Genomic DNA, 24,167 nt, shown 5'->3' with positions numbered 1-24,167 from the left:
TCGGGCTCTTGAGGGGCAGGACAGGGGCAGGCTGGCCCCTGGCTGGACTCGGGAACCCACACCATGGGCTGGCGGGGGAGAGAGGCGGGGTGACCCCGGCCTTTTCCGCGCCTCCCGATAGGGGACCCGCCGCTGGCGCCATGCGCCCGGAGATGGGGGCCTGGCGAAGCCCCTGCACCCCCGAGACTTATCTCATGCTGCCGTCGGCCTGACAGCCGCGGCCGGGACTTATCTCCCGCCCCTTCCTCTCTCCGGACGCCTGCGCTATGGGTCGCGCCGCGATGACGTATGGGGCTGGGGGCGTGGCCGGAGGCGGATGGGCTTGTGGGGCCCGAACGTCCGGGCAGCGGAGGGGGGAGGGGCCGGACATGGCGCTGGCTGAGGCCCGGCCCGGGGGACGATGAATAAGGGCTGGCTGGAGCTGGAGAGCGACCCCGGTGAGGCGGGGGAGGGCAGGACTATGGGGGGAAAGCGAGGGGGGTTGTGGGGGAGCACAGGGGTTGTGGGGGGAGGGCCATGGAGATCCATAGGGGAGGGGGGCTTATGGGGCTAGACAAGGGGGGGGACTGGGTAAAGCAGGGTGTGTGGTATGAGCAACTTTCCCCAAAACGGGATAGGAGCCAGTGAGACAGTTAAAGAAAAGGGCTGAAGCCCCGATTGCCTGGGCCCCTCTCTCGTTAATCCCATGATATTGGCCTCCCAGCCTCAGTTTTTAGGCTGGTGATGTCCCTGGGCATCGCTGATAGACTCCTACGTGCACACAGTAACAGCTCTCGGGGGTGTCCAGAAAATAGCTCCTAGCCGAGGCTGAGAGATGGGCTCTCAGAAATGGAGGGTAGCATGGGACCAGTATTCAAACTCACCGTTGATCCAGACATCTTTAGATGGCTCAGGACGGTAGGTGTATGAGTGAACTATCAGGCTGTGAACACCGAGGGGATTCCCCGCTGTTCTGTGTTGTGATAAAATTATACTCGCCCTGGGCAATCATATGTATCCACACCAGCACTTAGGTCAGCGTAACTTATGTCACTAAATTGTTCACACCCCTGAGCGACAAAAGTTATGCCAACATAAGTGGCAGTGCAGATGTGGTCTAAGTTAGGGTATCCTTTCAATTCATCATCATCATGTATTGTATCAGCTGCATGATTACTTTGCTGTGACTCAACACTATTCTTCCTCCCCACCGTGGATTCTTGGGAGGATGGAGAGGGAACTTGGGGTCTTCAGGCCATTTGCTTTGAGTTACGTGCCCTGTACTGGTAGCTTCCCTTCAGAACTTCTAATCTAAAAAGCTCCTGTCCCTGGATCAACCAGGATGGTAGGCCAGTTCTCTTCGATGGATGCTGAAGTAACTGCTGAATGCATGAAGTGAAATGAAAGTGATTTTAGAGGTTGCAGATAAATCAGAAGCAAAACTTGTGAAGTCAAAACTAGCCTCATCTGCCTACATTGATCCCTAGCATTGTACTACATGTTCTTGAAGACAGCCTGGGAAACGTAAGATATCGAGCGTTGTGGCACCCTCAAAAGGTGGTCAGACTAGATGGTCTCCTATGGCCGTAAATTCTATGCGTCCGTCTACACTGCAGCTGGGAGGTGTAATTCGGATCAAGCTAGTGTGCTAAAAACTGCTGTGTGGCTGCGGCAGCACTGGTGGCGGCTTGGGCTAGCTGCCTAAATACAATCCATTCAAGGTTTTAGGTATGTACTCGACTGGCTAGCCCGTGTGTGTATGTCTAGCTGAGCTGGGAATTACCCTGCCCAGCTGCAGTGTAGACATACACTTAGAGTCTATGAGGAGAAAGGCCCCCCGTGCGCTCCAGGGCTTGCATTCCTCAGGGCTGAGTTACAGAAACTGGGGGATTCTTAGCTCAGTTTTGCTCTTATAGCTCTGTCTAGCCCTGAGCGCTGTTTATATATAGACCAAAACCCTCTAAGTCTTGGCTCCTGTCCTGTTGTTGGACAGAGACATGCAAATATTGCCCTGCAAATAAACCTGAGGCTGTGGTGTAGAGTGCATCTTTTATATTGTGTGCTCTGATGAGCGTTGTTGTAATTGATATACCATAACTTTTATCTCTGTGGTTTCAAGGAGAGAATCCTTTTATTAGGCTAGGACATCGCATTTGTATATGGACTTCAATTCTATTACTTGTTGGTCCTTGAATCGTTCTTCTCTGAACTCTTTCCAGTACATAGTAGTCCATGAATGGTCTCTCTGCTGTCATATACAGAACCACCTCCCTACATCTACTTGATCTTCCCCCTGCTTAAACACCTGAGGTTCATGTTAGCCTTCTTAGCTACAGCATCACACTGGCAACTCATGTTTGGTTGGCTGTTTACCACAGTCTTGGTCTCATTGCATTCCAGGATAGTGTCTCTCATCTTGTACATGTGGGAAACAAGTTTTCTACCAGCTGGACCTAGCTTATGGTACTCACTCCCACAAGAGAGAAGAATGAAGACATGTTTCACAGCTCTCAGATCTAAATGGCAAACTAATTTCTTTGATCTAGCTTTCCTGTAATAAGTTATTCTTCTACTTTCATACAAACATAAATAAATAAATAAAATATCCTATAAACAAATTAAGCTCCTCCTCCTACTGATGGGAAGAAAGCGAGATGACTTCTCTTTTTAAATGCTTGGGAGGCTCCTAGTATGATGGACTCATATCACTTCCTAGATAGTTTGGTGGCAGTAGTGGGTCAATCATAGAATATTAGGGTTGGAAGAGACCTCAGGAGGTCATCTAGTCCAATCCGCTGCTCAGAGCAGGACCAACACCAACTAAATCATCCCAGTCAGGGCTTTGTCAAGCTGGACCTTAAAAACCTCTAAAGATGGAGATTCCACTACCTCCCTAGGTAACCCATTCCAGTGCTTCCTATTAGTGTTTCCTAATATCCATCCTAGACCTCCCCCACTGCAACTTGAGACCATTGCTTCTTGTTCTGTCATCTGCCACCACTGAAAACAGCCGAGCTCTATCCTCTTTGGAACCCCCCTTCAGGTAGTTGAAAGCAGCTATCAAATCCCCCCTCACTCTTCTCTCTTGCAGACTAAATAACCCCAGTTCCCTCAGCCCCTCCTCGTAAGTCATGTGCCCCAGCCCCCTAATCATTTTTGTTTCATCAATCATTTTCGTCAATACCTTGATGTGTAGGTATCCTCTCCACCAGGGCTGAGCAGGAAGATCAGGCTGGGAAGAAGGTCTCCTAAAAATGTTAAACCCAAAATATTTTAAAAAATCTCTATTCAGGCAGCATGAGCCAGGAAACCACTCGGGTAAGAACTATGGGGCAGTGTCCAGGTCAGGAGCAAATCTTGTTGTGGTGCATTATTTTTAATCACAATTCCAAACTTATAGTTTCCTTCAAAATTTGCCATGGGAGCCCTACAGCACTAGTCAGAGGTAAGGGGCAGAAGATTCTCTGTCTGCCTTTCATGTAGCAGCATGAACTTCGCAGCCAGAAGTAATCTCTCTGTTTTGTTCCTCTTCAGGTCTCTTCACCCTGTTAGTAGAGGATTTTGGTGAGTACGAGAGCTTTTCTGCAAGATGGGTTTCATCTGTGACATGGGCTCTGGCTCCCTTCTGCTGGTCTCGTCGCACTGATTCCTGCTCTCTTTTTTTGTAGGAGTTAAAGGGGTGCAGGTTGAGGAGATCTATGATCTACAAAGCAAATGCCAGGGGTAAGTTACTCACTCAGCAGCACGACTTGCTGAAGTAGATTTCATCAAGCAAAAACTTCTCAGGGCATGTCTACGCAGAGTAGTAACACGGACTACGAGGGTGTGATTTCTAAAGGCACTAATAAGTTGGCATTAATTGGTTTTGTAGACCCTACTGCGCACTAAAAGTTCCCTATTTCACATTCATGCAGTGCTGTTCAGTATGAAGTTAACATGTACTAGAGAGCTTTTAGTTCGCACCAGCATGGTCTACAGCAGGGGTCTCAAACATGCGGCCCGGGGGCTGCATGCGGCCCGCGGGGTTGTTTTCTGCGGCCCGCGAGTTCCTCCTTTTTTCTTCCCACAAATTGTGGTTTAAACTGAAAACGCCTCTGGCGCTTGACTGACTGGAGCGGCACAGTTCATGTTGATGGAAACCCTTCTAAACTGGTCAGCTGCTAACTCCACCCCCATTGCATTTCTTTCCCTGCCAGCCCAGTGTACGGGTTCATCTTCCTCTTCAAATGGATCGAAGAGCGCCGGTCCCGCCGGAAGGTCTCCACCTTGGTGGACGAGACATCGGTGATTGATGATGACATCGTCAATAATATGTTCTTTGCTCATCAGGTAGGTTGGCTGGGAGTGGAGGGCGAGGCGTGTCTCTCTGGACGCCGCTGCGGGAGAGTGGGCAGTGAGGACTCTTTCATGCGTTGGTATAATCTGTAGCTACCCAAAATGTGGAAGACTTGGGAAGGAATGGTCAATAGGTATAGAGTAGTTACCCCGGTTGGTAGAAAGCATGGTTCTGTGGGGATTGTACACTTAGCCTATCGCTGATCAGGAGTCCTTGTCCCAGCTTAGGTTTGGCTTTTATATTAGTCACCCAGGTGTATTTTGGGACATAATGAAGGCAGCAGCTATCTGAGGGGCAGTTGGAAATGGGGACTGAACAACAGAGATTGGGAGATTTGGGAGTCCTGAACAGTGGGGATATGTGAAACTAACACTTTCCCTGGATCACTCCTTAACACATGGCTGGTAGGAAAGGCCAGAGGACTTGCTTGGGATCTAGCATTTCTTTGGAGCCCAGAGTGCTGTGCTGAGTGCACAAGGCGTGCAGCCTGCTCTGGAGAAAGGGATCAGGAGTTTAGCCAGCATTGTGATCTTGCAGAGCATCGACTGATGTGTTTGGTATAGTCCCATGCTGGAGGTGAATCGGGGGGTTCACAGCATTTTGGGAGAAGGACGCTTAAATGAGTGCAACTCCAGCCCTCAAATGTTCTGGAACTGCATTCTCCCATGGTGCCATGTTTTCCGTAAACTTTATTAAATGGCTGTATGTCTAGCTTCTTCCCTTGTCCGCTCTGGGACCTTGCAGCAGGCTGGAAGGGTTGAGGGAATCCAAGTCAGCTGTTACAACAGAGGTCCAGTCAATCTGCACGAGGCCTGGCCTTTGCCTTTGCCTTGAACAGCTGCTCACAGGGGTATGGTGTGATTGACCTGGGGACACTGACCTGGGGACAGGGGTTGTGTTGGTCAATTTAGTGCTCCAGGCAGCTGTTGTGCTATTTTTCAGCACCAGTTACTGCAGGGTGCTGAGTAACTCCCAGGTGGTGATGCTGAAGTATCATCCTGTTTCTGTTGTTTAACTTGACCTTAAATTTGCCCTTTAGCTGATTCCCAATTCCTGTGCCACCCATGCCTTGTTGAGTGTCCTCCTGAACTGCAGCAATGTGGACCTGGGGCCGACGCTGAGTCGCATGAAGGATTTCACCAAGGGGTTCAGCCCAGAGGTATGGGGTGGCCTGTGGCGGTGGGGCTTTGGGGGAGCATCTGAGGGATGCGTCTTGCTGTGGGGACCCTGCTCCTTTCCTGTGAGGTTTTTGTAAAGGGATGGCTCCTTAGGTAGTCATGCCCTCACCCAAGCTTCTGGTCTCATTCCTCCCCCTTTGGTCTTACGTTCTTCCTAATCCTTTCTCCTTACTTCCCCCTTAGTCTATCTCCTTTGCTCTTGCCTAGCTCTGTGCTGTCCCCTAGGTCTGGAATATTCTCCATACCCTCTAGCCAAGCACCCACCTCTTCAAGCACTTCCTCCTTCCTTCCCCACAGTAATGCCCTTGGCCGCCTCCTCTGGAACTGGTACTATGTCTTTACCTTGGGTTTGTCTCTCCAGGTCATGATCCATTCTTGTAAAGCCCTGTGTAAATCTGTTAATGAGGTGCCCACAGATGAGGGAGGCGTTTCCAGAGACATGGATTAGAGGTGCTGAGTTGAGGGATTCCAGCTATCGCGTCACTCCACCTCAGGGGTTTTTATAATCTCCCTTTGCTTTTTGCAGAGTAAAGGCTATGCTATTGGGAATGCTCCGGAGCTGGCCAAGGCCCATAACAGCCATGCCAGGTGAGTGTGGGTGTCCCCAGCAGCTCTGCTTCCTGGGGGAAGGGCGGTTGCTGCTGCTGCGTTGACCTCTCGGATGTATTGCCTTTGCAGGCCAGAGCCTCGGCACCTGCCCGAAAAGCAGAATGGAATCAGCGCTGTGCGGACCATGGAGGCTTTTCACTTCGTCAGTTACGTTCCCATCAAGGGGCGGCTCTTCGAGCTGGACGGGCTGAAGGTCTATCCCATCGACCATGGTAAGGAGCCCCAGCACCCACAGCCACAGGGATGTCTAGAAAAGACCTCGCCTGTGTGTGACCCCAGGACATGACACTTGCTGTGTATGTTTCCTTGACGTTGCTGGAGCACATACAGTGACCACTTGCATCACACCTGACATCTCATTAGGCTCATTGAATTGACCTTCCTGATGGGCATCTCCCTCTGGCACTGGGCCCAGTCCTAGTCAACATATTCCTCAATGATCTGGAAAAAGGGGTAAACAGTGAAGTAGCAAAATTTGCAGATGCTACAAAACTACTCAAGATAATTAAGTCCAAAGCAGACTGTGAAAAGTTACAAAGGGATTCCACAATACTGGGTGACTGGGCAACAAAATGGCAGATAAAAGTCAATGTTGATAAATGCAAAGTAATGCACACTGGAAAACATAATCCCAACTATACATATAAAACGATGGGGTCTAAATTAGCTGTTACCACTCAAGAGATCTTGGAGTCGTGGATAGTTATCTGAAAACATCCACTCAATGTGCAGCAACAGTCAAAAAAGCGAACCGAAGGTTGGGAATCATTAAGAAAGGAATAGATAATAACACAAAAAATATCATATTGCATGTATATAAATCCATGGTGTGTCCACATCTTGAATACTGCGTGCAGATGTGGTCGCCCCATCTCCAAAAAGATATATTGGAAAAAAGTTCAGAAAAGGGCAACAAAAATGATTAGGGGTATGGAACAGCTTCCATGTGAGGAGAGATTAATAAGACTGGGACTTTTCAGCTTGGAAAAGAGATGACTAAGGGGGGGATCTATAAAATCAATAGAGATCTATAAAATCATGACTGGTGTGGAGAAAGTAAATAAATAAATTACTCCTTCTTGTAACACAAGAACTAGGGGTCACCAAATTAAATTAATAGGCAGCAGGTTTAAAACAAACAAAAGGAATTATTTCTTCACACAGCGCACAGTTGTGAAGATGATGTTGTGAAGGCCAAGACTAACAGGGTTCAAAAAAGAGAACTAGATAAGTTCATGGAGGATAGGTCCATCAAAGGCTATTAGCCAGGATGGGTAGGGATAGTGTCCCTTGCCTCTGTTTGCCAGAAGCTGGGAGTGGGCGACAGGGGCTGGATCACATGATGATTACCTGTTCTGGTCATTCCCTCTGGGGACCTGGCATTGGCCACTGTCAGAAGACCGGATACTGGGCTAGATAGACCTTTGGTCTGACTCAGTATGGATGTTCTTATGTTGTGAGGATCTAAATCTGTTTCCTTTCGATGGGTCAAGCTTTGGGCTTTTTGACTCCAGACTTGTTCCCATCCAGGAAATCGTAACTACCTCTGCACTCTTCAGCTAGAGCAAGGTTACAAGGGAGGGAATCTCCTGGCAGAAGGACTGGTGTGCAATCTATCCTGTGAATGGCAAGCATGCTCTAAGTGTGTCTTGTTTGCATCTCTGGCTCACCAGCACAAATCCCAGCCCCAACTGTTGTGGGAGGGCAGAGCAGGGGATGATGTGCTGTATATAGCCGTACGCAGTACACACCAGAATTGAGCCCCTGTTGCTTAGACTGGGTAAAGTGAGCCCAAGGCAGGATTGATATTGTCTTAGAGACGGAAGTGGGTCCCCATCCCTGGCGTGACTTGCTGATGGAACTGACTATTCAGAAGATGCTGCTCATCTATGTGGATTGCTGGACCCAAGCGGCCTAGCTGCTGTGCTGGTCCAGTCTGAGTTGGGGGTCTTGGCCTGCTTTACTAACTTGCTTTCTCTTGTTTTCCCAGGGCCTTGGGCTGAGGATGAAGAGTGGACAGACAAAGCCAGGAGGGTGATCATGGAGCGAATTGGCCTGGCCACAGCAGGGTAAATGCCCAGATGAGCTCAGGGGGGTGGGCTTTCCCTCGACACACCTCGGTGTTTGTTTTACAGCGTGACAGCTCAGGGGTGCATTTTAGCAAATAGCAAACTTTTCAGACCTGGATTACTGGGCCCCACATAGAGGGGAGAGGGTTACTCCATGCCATAGGAGCGTGAGACGCTTCACATGTGTGTAGGCCATGAATCCTATTAACTTGTTTTGTCTCTTCTGCAATCTGACTAGTTGTCTGAAGAGGCAGGGAAATGTTCTCTCATTGCAACATGATGTTTCTCCGAATAGCTATGCAGCCAATCAGAATGCAGGAGAAGGGATGGTAACGGTGGATCTTCACTTGCACAGATCCCTAGTCATAGCAACATTGGAGACCAGTTATGTGGCTTTTGCTTGACCCTGTTGTTGTTGAATTGGGCCTCTTAGGAAGTCTGCAGAGGGGCTCAGCTGTGATCTCAGAGCACCCACAAATGCTGCAGCGTGAGGGCCCAAATGTCTGTGTAACTTATGCTCTCGGTTACTCAGAACGTGGTTTAGCAGCCACTGGGTTTCCACTTGTGGGAATGTCCTGGCGGGCTCCTCGTCCCTGACTGCTGTAGGACAGACAATGATCGTCTGATGTGGTGTCAGAGCACTTCCTTGTGAATGAGGGACCCCTGAAGTGAATATTCTGACGCCCATCTTGGGAACAAGAAACCACTGTTCTCCCAGAAGTGTCTGTGGCAAGAATGAATGGAGGCTGGCCTTCCCTCCATTACCATCTGCCTTAGGAGAGGCCTCTGGGCTAATGAAGGAGTGCCCTGGCTGCTGTGTGGCTCAGGAGGTGGGACCAAGTAACCCAAACCTCACAAGTTCTGCAGCAGCCTGTGGGTGTGCTGTGCCACCATGCAGCATGAGTGCTTTCCATTCTTCCCAATGGGCTGCTGCTTGGATGAATTGTTATGGCTTTGTAACTACCTACCTCGGGCCTTACGTGATCCTGTCCAGGGTAGTGTCTGACGCTTCCCAGCGCCTCGGGGCGGAGGGAAGGGGGTCCCCACTTTCAGGAGGGGAACCGCAATAGTGTGGAGAGGTGAAGTGACTTGGCTTAAGGTGATACTAGAAATCCATAGCAGAGGCAGGCAATGAACCTTACTCCCAAGTGTAAGAATGTCCCTTCCCTCCTAGTCACAACTTCTGTGACCCAAACTGTGGTGGTCAAAGTTTGGTAGGGTTTTGTCCTCCGTACAAGGTGAGTTTTGATTGCCCCGCAGCCGGCCCTCTGAAAGTAACAGCCCCAGGTTCCCACCCCTGCAGTGCAGTAAGGATGTACCTGCAGGGGCCATGTTGTGAAGCACAGATGAGGCAACCTGTGACTTATCTGACTTGAAATCATCAATTTGTTCCCAAATACTCAATGACAACATACAGCCCTGCCAATTGGCTAAGGAATCTCCTCCCCAGCTAGCCACACAGTTGGAGCCCTGCTCGGCCAGTTGGGTTCCTTGTGCCCCATTTATAGGGGAGTACAAATGGAGGAAGGTCTTCAGCATGTGGCGTAAAAGTCACGTAATGTGCATGACCGTGTGTCTTCTTACACTGAGACTAAGTTAACGGCACGCTGTTTTTCTGGGTGCTGTGAAGCTGTTTTATTGCCTCATGGAATGCTGTGTGGACCATGAGTATATTGGTTTAACCTGCATTGCTGCCTGGGACCTGCTGTTGCGTTCTGGTGGCATCCAAACACCCATCAGCGGTTTGTTGGGGCAGCTCCTTCCTCTGGCTGAGCCAAGGCTAACGTGCTGGGTGTGGTTTGCCTCAGGGAGCCGTACCATGACATCCGTTTCAACCTCATGGCGGTGGTGCCCGACCGGAGGATGAAATACGAATCTAAGCTGCACATCCTGAAGATGAACAGGCAGACTGTACTGGAGGCCCTGCAGCAGGTAGGAATGGGTGAGCTAGCTGAACGAATGAGCTGGGTTTACCATCAGCCTGTAATTTCTGGCTTCTCCAGGCACTGCCCGGCCCTGCTTTCTCTCTCACTCCAGCCTGTGGGGAGCTTGGCTCCTAGGACATGTGGGAGGAGCACCTTCAGTCGCCCTTTGCCTGTGGTTGGTACCATGCTCTATGCCTCCATCCTGTAGCTGAGCTCAGTGTAGTCTCATGTGGCTGCTTTCCCTGCATAGGCTTTCAGTTCCATGCCCTGCATTTCCCAGGCTTTGCTCTATTGACCATTTAGCCCAGTGGTCGATCACTTCTAACCCGGTGGCATTCCAGCAGGGCAAGTGACCAGCTGATTCTACTTCCTTTCCTGGCTGCACGTGGGTGCTGGGAAGTTGGCTCAGCAGTGCGGGTTCATCTGCTTCCCTCCCATAGCCCTGTGACTTGCGTGACTGGTTATGAGAAGCATCCGGTTCAACAGTCAGGTGCAGATTGTCTTTTGCTTTCAAGCTTATCCGGGTAACTCAGCCGGAGCTGATTCAGACCCAAAAGTCCCAGGAGTCTCAGCTGGCCGAGGAGTCCAAGCCGGCCAGCAGCAAGGCGTGTCTGGCACTGGAGACGAGCAGAGCACAGCTGGCCCCGGAGAGTTCACACCCAGGTATGGGACTCACTCTGCCGGGATGATAGTCCTGGCGCAAAGGCACCCAGCTGTGGCTTGATAACTTGACTCTGGAGTCCGGGGTCCCTCCATGGAATAGGGTGGAGCAGTGCTGGCTTGGCCTTGATTGTTCTGCTCCCAAATACAGCTGTGCATGCTGTCCCAGGGCCTCGGGGCATGGATTTACTCTGGTCTATACCCCCCCCCCCCCATTTGCTGGCCTGTGCCCTGCCGCTGGTAGGGATGCAGCTACAGAATTTGAGAAAGGCAGAACTTACGCCATGCTTATTATTGCTCTTGGCAGTGTATTGGGCTGGAGAGGGGCACAAAAGCTCAACTGCTGTTGTGGGGCAGGAAAGAGGTTAAGTAGAGCATCTAGAATCAAAGGAGCTTGAGTCCATCGGGAAAAGCTTCTCTTTGATGTAGGGTGTGTGTGTGTTACAGAGAGCACTGAGGACTCTACTGGCCAGGGCCACCCTGCCTCCACACAGAGCCTGCCCAACAAATCCAAACTGGTAACAAAGCCATCTGGTAGCTGCATCAACGGTGCTCCCGCAAACCCCAATCCCATTGTGCAGAGACTCCCAGCCTTCTTGGATAACCACAACTACGCCAAGTCGCCCATGCAGGTACGTGAGGTCTGGCCTTTCTTCCCATTGGGGGCTGCAGGCCGGAGAAAGCCACTGTTCTAGGCTGTGCCTCTTAAGCCTCATGAATGAAGTTTTGGTGAAACTTTCTGCCCCTCTGGATCCAGCAACTGACTCCACCAGAGTGCGGGGTCAGGTCCCATAGAGCCCCAGGTCTGGCTGGAGGTTTGTAGCTCTTCCACAGTTCCTTATGAACGAATACAGGCAGAGCCAGGTTATATACGCCAGAGAGAACAAGACACAAATGGAGTCGGGCGCGCTCTGTTTCCACTGATCTGTTAAAAGGTATCTCTCATGCTGTCCCCTCTGGGGATGCATTGCTGGGTTTTTAGCCTGTTCTGGATTTACATGACCAGATAAACCATGCTCTAGGCACGTTTGTTTCACTTTGTTTCTGTGGGGAAATAGAGGCCAAAGCACTGAGCCCTGGGATTTTTGTTCCTGAGCTTTGATGGGTTCAGTTCTATGTTGAGATCATGTTTGGCTGGACCTAGAAGTGCCCCAGGGAGAATCTGGTCAGCGTGTGTGTGCGTGTGCCCAGGATTGAATCTCTGAATCCCTTCCCCGAGAAAGGGGCTACTCCTGGGCTGCGGTTAGGGATGTGGCGCAGCCAGCCTCAGGCCTGCGTTGAAGTGTCTTTGCCCCATTTCCAAGGAGGGCTGACTGCATGTGGTCCCCTGCCCAGGATGGGCCTTTCAGGCAGTGAGTGGGTGTATTTTGCAGGAAGAGGAGGACCTTGCAGCGGGAGTGGGCCGTAGCCGGGTTCCGGTCCGCCAGCACCAGCACTACTCCGATGATGAGGATGACTATGACGATGAGGAGGAGGAGGAAGTTTGTAACACTGCCCCTGCCATCAGGTAATGGATGGAGCTGAGATCTCAGGCTGCTGGGACCGTAAGGCCTTGCTTTCGCTTAAACAGAGTGTGCCCCCAGCAGGGGGCGAGCTTTTCCCCCCAGACCCTTGAGTTCCCTAGTGTAGACGAGTGAGGCGGAGGATGCCCCAGGGAAGTGTTTTACCATTTAGGTGAGCAGTCGCTCCAGCCAACCGAGATCCCCTGTGTTGGCTGGATGCGAAGGCAGCCCTGGCAGATGGAGTGCTTGCGGGGCGGGGTGTGTGTGTGTGTCCTGAGCACAGACTGGCTGGCGAAAGAGGCCCTGCTGGATATTCATCCAGCCGTGGTCAGTTGATCTCTTCAACTAGTCTGTGCTTAAGCCACACCTTGCTGGGGCTTATCTCCAAGTATGCCTCCCTGAGTCGGCTCATACCAGCTCCTACAGCGTGCTGCGCTCTTGGGGGACTGTGGCGGGGGAGGGAAAGCGAAAGAGGACCAGAGGAGCGTGGCGGGGTGGGGACTAGCGCTCTTACTTGGATCTTGGTGGTGGTAAAGGAGGCTAGTGCTGTGCTTGAATGATGATCAGTTTTAGGAATGTGTAGGGGAAGGATGATCTTGTGGTTTAAACGCAAGACTGAGAGGCAGGGGGACGTATCATTGTGGCCTGAGGCAAATGGTTTACGTACAAATTTTCAAGGCTCAATTAATTTTGGGTGCCCAACTTGAGGCACATAAGCCCTGGTTCCCCACTGCCCTTCATCTTGAACAGTCACTTACCCCAATGCCCAGTGGGTGTGAAATGCTCCCATTCTGAATCAGGACCCCGGAGCTTGTCTATCAGGCCTGGGAGCCCCCACGGCTCCCATTGTTGTCAGCAACAAGTGCAGGTGTCCAGCCCCTCTGAGAACTGAGGTGACAAGGTGAGCACTCGGAATTAGTGGATGGCTTTGAAATCTTTGCGTTTGGCCCCATCCATGCAATCCGGATGGTGGCTTTGAAAGGTGTCGGGAGGCTAAATCCATGAGTTTGTGGAGGGCTTTGAGATCCTCAGAGGGAAGGGAGCAGAGAAGTGTGAAGTGTTATTTGCATGGTGGAAATGGCTTATGGTGAGTTCCAAACCGGTGACGCTGTAAATGAGATGGAATGACATTGTGATTGGCCCATTGCATTGCGGTTCAGTGATGCCTCCCTAGAGAGGGAAAAGTGAAAAAACAGACTCTGGCCTTGTCTACGCTTAAAATAGCGCTTCAGTGTAGACACTACCTACACTGACGGGAGGGGTTCTCTCGTCAACCTAACGCTGGTTACACTGGGGGTTAGTTGGTTTAACTGCGTCGCCCAGGGTGTGGATTTTTCACATCGGTAGACCAACCTAATTTCCTAGTGTAGACCAGGCCTTCTGTGTGTGAGTCCACACTGCCACTGTCATTATTTCTAGAGCGCTGGGTGCTGAGTAGGTCCCTACCCTGAGCTGCTAACACTCCTGTTCCCACGTCGGACGCGCTAGAGCATGAAGGCTGAGCTGATCAGTCTGTGCCTTTGGGAAGCCCTCGGCTGTGCGGGGCAAAGCACTGACTGACCTTTCCAGTCACATGAGCTGTTCCCCATTTCCCCGGCTTGCCGTGTTCCATTGGGCCAGGCTCGGAGTGATCTGAACTCCTGGAGGTGCTTCAAGCATTGCTTCTGTATTCTGTGTCCTAGCTAATTGCCTGTGAGTGCTAGGGACTGTAACATGTCGGCCTTCCCCAGCTGTTGGGGTGCCAGACCTGGTGCCGCCTGCAGCTTCCCTCCCCATACGTGCTGTCACCTGTGCTTGATCTCCTGTTCTGCGTCCTTGGGCAGGTATAAGAGGAAGGGGCAGGGGAAGCAGGAGCTTGTGGCCGGGGCAGCAGACAGCCAGCTCTCCATCCTCCAGCCCAACACCATCAACGTTCTGGCGGAAAAGCTCAAGGAGTCCCAGAAGGATCTTTCCATCCCCCTCTCCATCAAGACCGGGAGCGGGGGCGCCACCGTAGCCGTGGTTGCCCATTCACAGCCCTCCCCCACGCCCAGCAACGAGAGCACGGACACTGCCTCGGAGATCGGCAGCGCCTTCAACTCCCCGCTGCGCTCCCCCATCCGCTCGGCTAACCCTACCCGGCCCTCCAGCCCCGTCACCTCCCACATCTCCAAGGTGCTCTTTGGGGAGGAGGACAGCCTGCTGCGTGTGGACTGCATGCGGTACAACCGGGCCGTGAGGGACCTGGGGCCTATCATCAGCACTGGCCTGCTGTGCCTCACCGAGGAAGGGGTGTTCTGCCCTCTTGCCATCACAGGTAGGTGGTGGGGAAGGACCAGTCATTCTGGGTGGGAGATGGGGGACCCAGGGCTCTCCCAAGGCAGTAGGCTGAAGGGAAAGACCTCGGTTCTGCCATGGGTGAGAGGGTGGGATGCTGGGCCCTGAGACGACCAGGGAAGGGATGGAATGTTGCTTCTATCTGGATGCCGAGGTGGGGGGGAGCATGTCCATTGGCGCAGGGAGCAAGTGTTAGCACCTGGCCACAGTACCTAACTCTTTCTTTCCTGGTGTGCCCAGACGATGGGAAAAGCTCCCCTCTCTCCAGCAAGCAAAGAGAAGAGGCCCAATCTGCTGTCAGAATGGACGAGAAGGAGGCAAGCGAGCCAAGTGACAGCAAAGAGAAGGTTGCTCTCTGCAGGCCCAGCGATCACCCTTGCGGGGAGAAGTATTCTCCCAAAGTGAGTGTCCTGTCGTTCTTCCCTGAGCGAGGCAGCAGATCCACAGAGCCAGGGTCCTGCTTTAGCGGCTGGGGGCACAGCCTCTCTGCCAGAGGCCTCAGGAGCTGGTTTCCGCGGGCAGGTAGCAAGTGCAGTCATTGGATTAACCATTGGGTGCCAGGAGTCAGGTTTCTTTACAACCTGCTCCTTGCAGTTTGGTCTCTGTGGAAGCTCCTGCCTGTAGCCTGCCCGTGCTTTAACCCCAATCTCTCAGTCCACCAGCCTTGCCACCTTTATTCCCTTAGATTGTAGGGAATTTGGTACTGGTGAAAGGTGCTGGCCTGCGAGCCATGGCCGCTGAGCCCGTTTATCTCCCGAGCTAGCAGCACTAGCACAGCTACCCCACCCTGCCCTCCTGAGGTGCTGCTGTCCATCTCTGGGAATGGGAGGGCAGGCCGGGCTTTGCCACTCGCTTCGTCACAGGGACACGTGTCCGCTAGGAACTGGGCCGAGTCCACCATCTCATTTTATACAGTGCCCCAAATGGCTGATGGCTGCTTACTGCCCCTCCTAGAGGAGAAAAGCTGTGTGTGCTGGTGCCAGTGCCTTGAGCCATCCTGGCATCTGTGCTGTGCTCTTGCTCATCAGGCCCTGACATGCTGGGACTTTCCATGCGAGATCCACCACGCTGACTCCCTGGGCTCTTGGCAGTCCCAAACTCTATTGCAGTTAAATGGAACTTCATCGGTCCCTTAGAACTGCTTCTAATGCTGCTGTCCAGCAAAGCCTTGTGGCTTGTGAGAGGAGCCCTTTCCCTCTGTTAGTTGTAACACAGGGCTTGATATCGGCACGCCTTGCTGTGCCAACAGCCCCCATGCCTGCATTTCCCACTGCTTGGGGCAACGTGACTTGGAGCTGCTTGGCTGGTGCACCAGTTGTACTGATCTAGGAAGGCTGCTGGGCTCAGGCATTACAGGGGGTCTTCCCTGCACCCTCTCCCTGGCACTGAGCTGCAGCAGGGACAGGGTGGTTCATGTTCCCTCTGCTCGGCTCTTCCAGGAGCTGCTGGCGCTGCTGAAGTGCGTGGAAGCCGAGATTGTGAACTATGAGGCCTGCCTGAAGGAGGAGGTGGAGAAGAGGAAAAAATTCAAGGTGTGCTGGCTGATTGCTTATTTGGATCCCTTAGGAGGCTAAACCAAGCTATAGCCCCAGGGGACATGCCCTTCGCTCTGGGCATACAGGGAGAGACTTCTTTAGGTAAGGCCTGGGGAGAGGAAGGAATGGTCTCTACCAGCCCTCTCCTTCCATCTAGGAAGGCTTCCTGTCCCGAGATGACAAAGCCTGGTCAGGACAAACAAACTGCCTAAGCAGCATTAAAAATTTTGGGGACGCTGAGTGAGCAGCGCAGCTGAACTGAGGCAGAAACCTGCAGGAAAAGTGCTGGGCTTGCCTGGCTGCGTAGCAGAATTCCTCCACTCTCCCCACTCAGTTAGTTCTGATCTGTACTGCACTTCCCTGAGGGCACATGGCTTATTGTGTAGGTCTGCAAAACAGAACTGGGGCAAATCTTTCCTTGCCTGACAATCCACTTTAGATACCCTTTGCCCTTGGATCTGGCCACCTTAACTGTGTTTTTCCCTGATCCCTCCTGTCTGAGCGCATCAATACAGGCAGTAGCCAGGAGCTGGGTTTGGGGTGTTGCTTTCAGATCCATTGTGGACTTAGCTTAGAACCCAAACCAGCCAAGAGGTGACCCCAGGCTCCTGTCTCTAGGGATCGGATCAGGTTCTGGGCTCTGTTTGATGACTGCCCCGGGAAGTAGCTATTCACCTTGAGTTTTCTCTTCCTCCACCTCTTTGCAGATTGATGACCAGAGAAGAACCCACAACTATGATGAATTCATCTGCACCTTTATCTCCATGCTGGCTCAGGAAGGTGAGGCTGGCTGCTTCCTTGCAATGCAAGTGTGGGGAGGCTTGGAGCTGCTTGGTTTCATAACCCCTTGGAATCGGCATGCCCACTTGCCTGTCTGAAGACGGGGAGTTGCTGAGGGGTTGCCTTGTTGTTGCACTTCACTGGAGCTCATCAGCTGCTTCTGCAGGGGTTCCTAGCACACTGCTGCCACATTGAAAGGTCCACTCGAGACGCACTACACAAGACTAACTCATGGTCTCTTGCCGGTAGAGAGGCCCTGAGCAGGGGAGCAAGCATGGGGGCTGACATTCCTACACCTCCCTGGAAAGCATGGGCCTTTTGCTCTGGGATCTGAGGACTTTCTGTCCTAGAATGAACTGGGAAGCCAGTGTCCAGGGTCTCCAGCTTAGAAAAAGGGTCACGGTTAAGCTGCTGGTATGGGAATCCTAAAACTGGGCTGGGGCGGTTAGGTAGGAGGTTAGATGAACTCACTAGGGACAATGTGGTGTCAGGTGTCTACGTTCCACCCTGGAAGGTGGCTGAGAGACTTGTTCTTCTGAGCTAGTTCTCCGGTTTGTCTGCTGTCTCTTGCAGGAATGCTGGCCAGCCTCGTGGAGCAGAACATCTCTGTCCGCAGACGCCAAGGAGTCAGCATTGGGCGTCTCCACAAGCAGAGGAAGCCGGATCGCCGGAAACGCTCCCGTCCATATAAAGCCAAGCGCCAGTAGTGGCATCCTTGTGGTCAAGAGGGGGAGCAGAACCGTGTGCCCACATTGCTCATGCTAGCTGGTGCTTGTATCCACAAGCACTTGGACCAGTTGCCCTGTGCCCAGGGGAGATGGACTCAACAAGGACTGGGTCCTTTCCACTCATGTCCTCAGTGGTGTTGGAGCCCACACTGTTTCAAATGGAATTTGGATTTTATCAGCCTGTGGAGTCTGGGAATGGGCACTCCCTGCAGCAGTGAAGGGCAGGTTCTAGTGTCAGTGCTACAGAGACACTTGGATCTACTAGACAAGTGTGTCCCAGGTTGCTCTGCATACTCCATGGCATTCTAACCCAGGACTGATGGAAATCAGCAATCTGCTGAGGGAAAGGCAGCTGGAGTCGGTATGATGATGCTGGTGGGTGACTGCGCTGGCCCCAGCTGGCTATGGCTCCTGGTTTCTAGTATCCAGGCCTTCAGCTCCACACTGTTCTGGGACATTGATATCAATTTTCTATTTCACAACTGTTTATTTTGTGGTTCTGACCAATGTTGCCAGCATCGTCCCTGAGCACAGCTGGCTCCCTGATGGCCATCTCTGGGCTGCAGTGACATGCCTCTGAGCTGCTGCTGTCCTTGTGTTAGTCATGGTGGGCTGCTCACCTCTGAGCGTGCCTTCGGGGGGTTAGCACTGTGTGTTGCTCTGTTGGAGCCTGGTGTGTGTGGTAGGATTTCTCATGCTTACCCACTATCCCTTCTCTTGCTGGGTTGGCTTGGCCCACCCACACTCCTTTGGTCATGGATTCCAGATGCAGTGGAGATCACTGCTGGAGCTAGTTAGTCGGTGCAGCACTCAGACTAAGTGACTTCACGGCAGGGCAGCCGCTGGAGGAAGCTCTAGTTCCTGAGATGGTGTCATTCCATGCTGAGATTAGGCCCTTGCTGCACCATGCTTCAGCCCCAGGGGGGAAAGGTTGCAGAGGCAGCATTTGTTTAATGGCCTTCCACTCAAAACAAACAGCTGGGCAGGAAACCTTAGTGAAACACAACAACCCCCTCCCCCCCTTCCATGGTGTTTCTTCTCAGGCAGGAATGTTGGGCCTTTGAATGGCTGATCCCTGCAAATAGTTTTAAAAGGAGGCTGGGGTGGAGCGCTAGCTCTGCCCCAATCACCGGAGTGAAGAATTGCTGCTCTGTCTATTTCCATCATGTAGGTAAACTAAACAGACCCCAGTGCGCTGCAGCTGAGGCGAGGTGGAAGCACCACAAGGAGCTAGTATCCACAGCTGCTCTCCCCTCTGCCCAAGGCTGGAGTCTGGCTCATGCTTGCCTGGGTGAGAGTTTTTCCACACAGGGGGCCAGGTTACCTTTTTATACTGTCACAGCCTGACAGGTAGGCAGTCCTATCCCCACAGTGACCCTGTGAGCACTGCTGAAAGGGGGTTTCTCCTCTCCAGTAGCAGCATTCAGGCTTGTCTCTCGAAGGAAACACAGGGGCTTGAGTACCTCCCCTTGCAGGAGGTGGGGGCTAGCTGCCAGGCCAGCCAAAGCTGTTAATGGCGTTTCAAGGGAAGGGTGGTGGTGCAGGTGGAAGCAGACCTGCCTCAGGGAAGAACTGGATTCACCAAATATCCCAGTTTATACAGAGCTTGACTGTCAAATGAAACCACTGCTAGTCCCTGTTGAGGGTGAGTGCCCTCGGTCTCTGGCTGTGTCTAACACCGTATGCTGTAAATAGCAGCCCTGTTGGAAAGAATAAAGCTGTCCCATAGCATATGGCTGTTTTGGGAAGGAATGGTTAACAGAGGCTGGGGGGTGCAGGCTGGGTACTTAGAACACTGCGAAGGGGAGTCTTTGGATAGAAATATAAAGCAGTCAGTGCAACAGGTAGAATATCAGCAGACACACAATAATTGCACCTGGCCTAAGCTGCTCTAGTCAGTTACCAGCTCCTGCAGTGGGAACCATGCTGGTCTCTGCATTTCCTGGCCCTTGACTTGAGCTGCTGCCTAGTTTAAACACTAGTGGGAGGAGAGGGGGCACCTGATTAGAAGAAACAAGCACGATATTAGTAAAATAGAACAGCTTCTTTATTTATGACAACTAAACAAGAGCTCTGAGAGGCAGGGGCAGCCAGAGCAGGGTTTAATTACAAGCCTGTTCTAGCCCTAGTTGACTGCACCAACCAAGCAGTGCCTACAAATACACAGTACAACTGTACCTTGGTGCGCAGACCCCTTGCTGCTATGGCTTCCTAGAAGTCTAGCGCACAGATCAGGGCTACACCCCGTTTGATCCAGTGCCTCTGGAGTTTACTGCTGGGGATCTCCACCGCAATCACATAATTGGTAGAATGACCTGTTGTTGACAATGTCCCTGTAATGGAAACAGGTAAAGCTGTATTAGAACATGAACCCAGGGCTGGTAAGTTTCTATACAAGAAAAAAAATCTCATCCCTCTCACCCCCTGCTGTGACTCATGGACAAGTGGGGGCTGCTCTAGCATCAAAGTTACTGTAGGAGCATCCTGTTCTTGTACTATTCTGCCTACAGTGGGTCTCGAGCCAGTCATTTAGTAATGTTTCTGCAGATGAGATGGGACCGTGCTGTCCTGTATTCGTTTTTATACAGCACTCAGCACTGTGCTAGTTAAGCATCCTCTAGGAGTGCATTAAGCAATCTGATGATACATCTAGCACCTACTGGTTCTCTTATCCTCTCCTGAGGGCTGAGCGGGAGAAGTGTAGGCAGCGGCGTATCGTGTCTTGCCTTGGAAGGCTTTTTAAAATGTATTAAATATAAAACACAGCACCAGGTATATTTATTAGGGAAGACATGGGCAAAGAAATGCATCTTGAGGGCTGGGATGGTTAATGGATAAGGTTCGGCTTGATAAGAAAATACTCCTGCTTGTTCTGTTAGCATCACGCTAATAGGTTCTGCCTGCATATTCTGGAGCACATATAATAAAGCAGCCCAACCAAGGCTGTTATTACACGTCTAAGAAATTGGGTCGCTCTGTCATCCTGTCATCCATGCATATCCTGCCATTCATGTCAATGGGGCCAGCAGGAACCAGGTCTATCATTCACATGAGAGCTGTAATATAGTGTCATCTTGCCAGGATCGTTGAGCTTGAGCACTAGCCCTGCAGTGAAGGAGAAAGAGCCTATGCCTAACTGTCAGCTGCTGCTTTATCTCACTAGGTGCTAGTGCAGTTCCCTTACAGCCTTTGCTTTGGGAGCCCTCCCTGGCCTCCTTACCTGCTCGAGTGAGCGTCTTGTAGATTGGGCACAGGTAGAAGCCCGTGGTTGGAGGTTTGCGGTTGGGAACAGGGACGAGCCAGATCACTGCCATCTCTGTGTAAAGCTCCTTGGGGCGTGACTCTGCTAGCTGAAAGGAGAGGGGATCCCAGCGAGCGCCTTCCAGAAACAGGCCATGAATATAACAACCCTGGACGGGACGCTGGGCCAGCTCGTTCACTGACTCTCTCATCACCTAACGGCCCGAGGAAGAGCAGAATGTCACAAGACGCCCACCACTAAGCATCAGGACAGTGATCAACTCCTAACTGAGTGCACACACCCTCCACCCCGCCCCTCCGCTAGCTAGCACCAGGAACTAGTGTAAACTTCCTGCTCCTAACAGCTGTGCTGCTTCCCAGGAGGGGCTGTGTTCCAGCCAGTCAGTCCCATTCATAAAAGGCTCTGAAAATGGTGGCCATATACAGCCCTGGGGGATGCCTGACTTTCAGGCTCCAGCTTGAGATTTTCAGGAATACTGAGCATGCACAACTCTCACCACAGTCAATGGAAGCTGGGGGTAGTCGGCAGCTCTGAAACCAGGCCCTGCAGTGGAGGGGTGTGAAAATGTGGGTGCACATACATATAAATGCCACAGTGGGGCACTGCTTGCTCTCAGCAGGTGGTGGCTAAAATGCCTCAGTCAGGCTTTTGGGCCCGTGTGCTGAGGCTTTTAGGAGGAGCGTGTTTGGGATTTGTCCCTGGGCTCTTCCAACAAGGCTAGATGGGATGGACAAGCATTCTTCCCCCCCCCCCCCCCACTGGCGCCCTAACTTCCAAAAGTCAGTTAAACGTAGTGTAGCCTGAGTGGTATGCAAAGGGCAGTCTACAATTAGCACTCCAGGCTAGGTGATGCACACAGCTATAGTGCTCCGTGGCTGACCTGTTAGGCAGTGGTGTCAAAGGGATATGGGTCTCTACTCTCCTTGAGTTTGGTTCCTACTGCTGAAGAGCCAGCCAGTGCCGATTCAATGTAACTCCCCCAGGACACTGACCTGAAAGTCAAACGCAATGGTATCGATGGAGACGATTGATTTCCTGGCAAAGTTCTGCAGCGTCCCTGTGAGAAAGGCTTGGGGGAAGAAGAAGCCACTGATCCAGAACACAGGCGGGATCCCCTTAGTGATCCATCGTTGCAGGAAGTCAATCCGCTGCAGCAGGTCATTAACCCAGGAGGCCAAGGGCTTCAGGGATGGGTACGCCTGCAGGAGACCAACAAGGGAGTGCTTTGTGCTGTCCTGAATCCTCATGCTAGTTCAGTCACCAGTAATAGGCTGCACCTGCTGCTTGTATTCTGCAGCCAACCAACCCACAAGAGGCTAGTGGGGAAGGGGTGTCTTGAAAAAGGCCCTGTTTCCTGTCCAGACCAGTGCCTGTAGGGGTAGGGAAGGGATTGCTTCAAAAAAGCTAGGAGGTGGGCCTTTGTGCCAGGGTCTAGGCTGTGCACACCATTAACCCTCCACACCAATCTGGATGCTTTCTGCTTCTCACGGGGTGCAGTGTTTCCGTTTCCATTTCCATTTGGAGTAGACAGATTTGCATATTCACTGTATAGTTCTTAGGAAACAACCACAGAGTGATTATGCAAATCCCTGCCCTCCAGCTAGTGCCCACCAGTCAATCAGAGTGCAGAGACTCACATAGTGTTGGGCTGAGAAATAACTGTACAGTGATTTTATGCAAATAAGACTCCCACAACCTGTCCCAGCTGGGAATTGCATATCTGAGTAACTGCCACTGTGCATGGATATTTAGGGAGCATCCCTGCCCTCCAATGGGCTGAGCCAATTCCAGGCAGGTATAATAAGTAATGCCAAGGTGCTGAAGAATGGGCATGTGTCAAGGTTCTGGGTGATTTGGGTTCTTTCCATAGGGAACCACAAGATAAAAGAGTCCTGCTGCTTTTCAAAACATGGCAGAACATTTGCCTTTGAGAAGGTCCCTCACCAAAGGCTCTTAAGCAAAGTAAGCAGTCATGGGATAAGAGAGAAGGTCCTCTCATGGATCAGTAACTGGTTAAGCGATAGGAAATGGTAAATTTTCAGAATTGAGAGAAGTAAATAGTGCTGTCCCCAGGGGTCTGTACTGGGACCAGTACTACTCAACATATTCATTAATGATCTGGAAAAAGGGGTAAACAGTGAGGTGACACAATTTACAGATGATACAAAACTACTCAAGATAGTTAAGTCCCAAGCAGACTGTGAAGAGCTACAAAGGGATCCCACAAAACTGTGTGACTAGGCAACAAAACGGCAGATGAAATTCAATGTTGATAAATGCAAAGTAATGCACATTGGACAACATAATCCCAACTATACATAAAAAATGATGGGATCTAAATGAGCTGTTACTACTCAAAAAAGAAATCTTGGAGTCATTGTGGATAGTTCTCTGAAAACATCCACTCAATGTGCAGCAGCAGTCAAAAAAGTGAACCGAATGTTGGGAATCATTAATAAAGGGATAGATAATAAGACAGAAAATATCATATTGCTTCTATATAAATCAATGGTACGCCCACATCTTGACTACTGCGGGCAGAGGTGGTCGCCCCATTTCAAAAACATATTGGAACTGGAAAAGGTTCAAAAAAAGGGGAACAAAAATGATTAGGGGTATGGAACAGCTTCTGTGAGGAGAGATAAGCTTGGGACTTTTCAGCTTGGAAAAGAGACAACTAAGGGGGGATATGATTGAGGTCTATAAAAGCATGACTGGTGTGGAGAAAGTAAATAAGGAAGTGTATTTACTCCTTTTCATAACACAAGAACTAGGGGCCACCAAATGAAATTAATAGGCAGCAGGTTTAAAACAAACAAAAGGAAATATTTCTTCACACAACACACAGTAAACCTGTGGAACTCTTTGCCAGAGGATGTTGTGAAGGCCAAGACTATAGCAAGGTTCAAAAAAGAACTAGATGAGTTCATGGAGGATAGGTCCATCAATGGCTATTAGCCAGGATGGGCAGGGATGGTGTCCCTAGCCTCTGTTTGCCAGAAGCTGGGAATGAGCGACGGGATGGATCACTTGATGATTACCTGTTCTGGTCATTCCCACTGGGGCACCTGGCATTATCCACTGTCGGAAGGATACTGGGCTAGATGGACCTTTGGTCTGGCCCGGTATGGCCGTTCTTATGTTCTTAAGAGGTAAATGTGGGACTTAGTAGAGAAATAGCTGCAAATGCCTAAGCTGGACTAAGAGGGCGGTAAGACTTGCAAACCTATTTGTAAAGCTCTGCTTGTGCACCTCAATCTTGACCTGCAACATGCCTGCATTTTCAGC

General features: G+C 51.3%; 2 protein-coding genes across 3 annotated transcripts in view; one reads left to right on the top strand and one right to left on the bottom strand.

Annotated features, from left to right (window-relative positions):
- Nucleotides 1-354: 354 nt before the first annotated feature.
- On the top strand, nucleotides 355-19,348 carry BAP1 (BRCA1 associated protein 1). Of its 2 annotated transcripts, none has more exons than XM_065408332.1 (17): nucleotides 355-437; nucleotides 3,514-3,543; nucleotides 3,648-3,702; nucleotides 4,176-4,308; nucleotides 5,355-5,474; nucleotides 6,020-6,081; nucleotides 6,172-6,314; nucleotides 8,093-8,171; nucleotides 10,034-10,103; nucleotides 10,612-10,759; nucleotides 11,204-11,388; nucleotides 12,130-12,263; nucleotides 14,082-14,554; nucleotides 14,815-14,975; nucleotides 16,014-16,106; nucleotides 16,817-16,889; nucleotides 17,463-19,348. In XM_065408332.1, exons 1-17 carry the CDS (start codon nucleotides 401-403, stop codon nucleotides 17,594-17,596), a joined length of 2,130 nt encoding a protein of 709 aa, XP_065264404.1. In that variant the 5' UTR covers nucleotides 355-400; the 3' UTR covers nucleotides 17,597-19,348. The 2 variants fall into 2 exon arrangements, with proteins under 2 accessions (XP_065264404.1, XP_065264402.1); XM_065408330.1 differs by having other exon boundaries at nucleotides 9,980-10,103.
- A 97-nt stretch (nucleotides 19,349-19,445) lies between these two features.
- DNAH1 (dynein axonemal heavy chain 1) overlaps nucleotides 19,446-24,167 on the bottom strand; it is a 144,833-nt gene continuing 140,111 nt past the window's right edge. Inside the window, exons 75-77 of the mRNA XM_065408329.1 lie at nucleotides 21,872-22,078; nucleotides 20,838-21,072; nucleotides 19,446-19,950 (exon numbers count right to left, since the gene is read on the bottom strand). Coding sequence (XP_065264401.1) covers nucleotides 19,829-19,950; nucleotides 20,838-21,072; nucleotides 21,872-22,078 — 564 coding nt within the window. The 3' untranslated portion in view covers nucleotides 19,446-19,828. The remainder of the gene's footprint in view (nucleotides 19,951-20,837; nucleotides 21,073-21,871; nucleotides 22,079-24,167) is intronic.

The sequence above is a fragment of the Emys orbicularis genome, chromosome 7, assembly GCF_028017835.1.
Source record: "Emys orbicularis isolate rEmyOrb1 chromosome 7, rEmyOrb1.hap1, whole genome shotgun sequence".
Classification (NCBI taxonomy): Eukaryota; Metazoa; Chordata; order Testudines; family Emydidae; genus Emys; species Emys orbicularis.
The sequence above is the reverse complement of the archived record's forward strand: the minus strand, read 5'-3'. Positions and strand labels throughout refer to the sequence as shown.

Coding starts and splice junctions, on each gene's coding strand:
- BAP1 (XM_065408330.1), top strand. CDS start 401: ATGAATAAGGGCTGGCTGGAGCTGGAGAGCGACCCCG. Junction 11,389..12,129: donor ACGCCAAGTCGCCCATGCAG/GTACGTGAGGTC, acceptor TGTATTTTGCAG/GAAGAGGAGGACCTTGCAGC. Junction 12,264..14,081: donor AACACTGCCCCTGCCATCAG/GTAATGGATGGA, acceptor GTCCTTGGGCAG/GTATAAGAGGAAGGGGCAGG.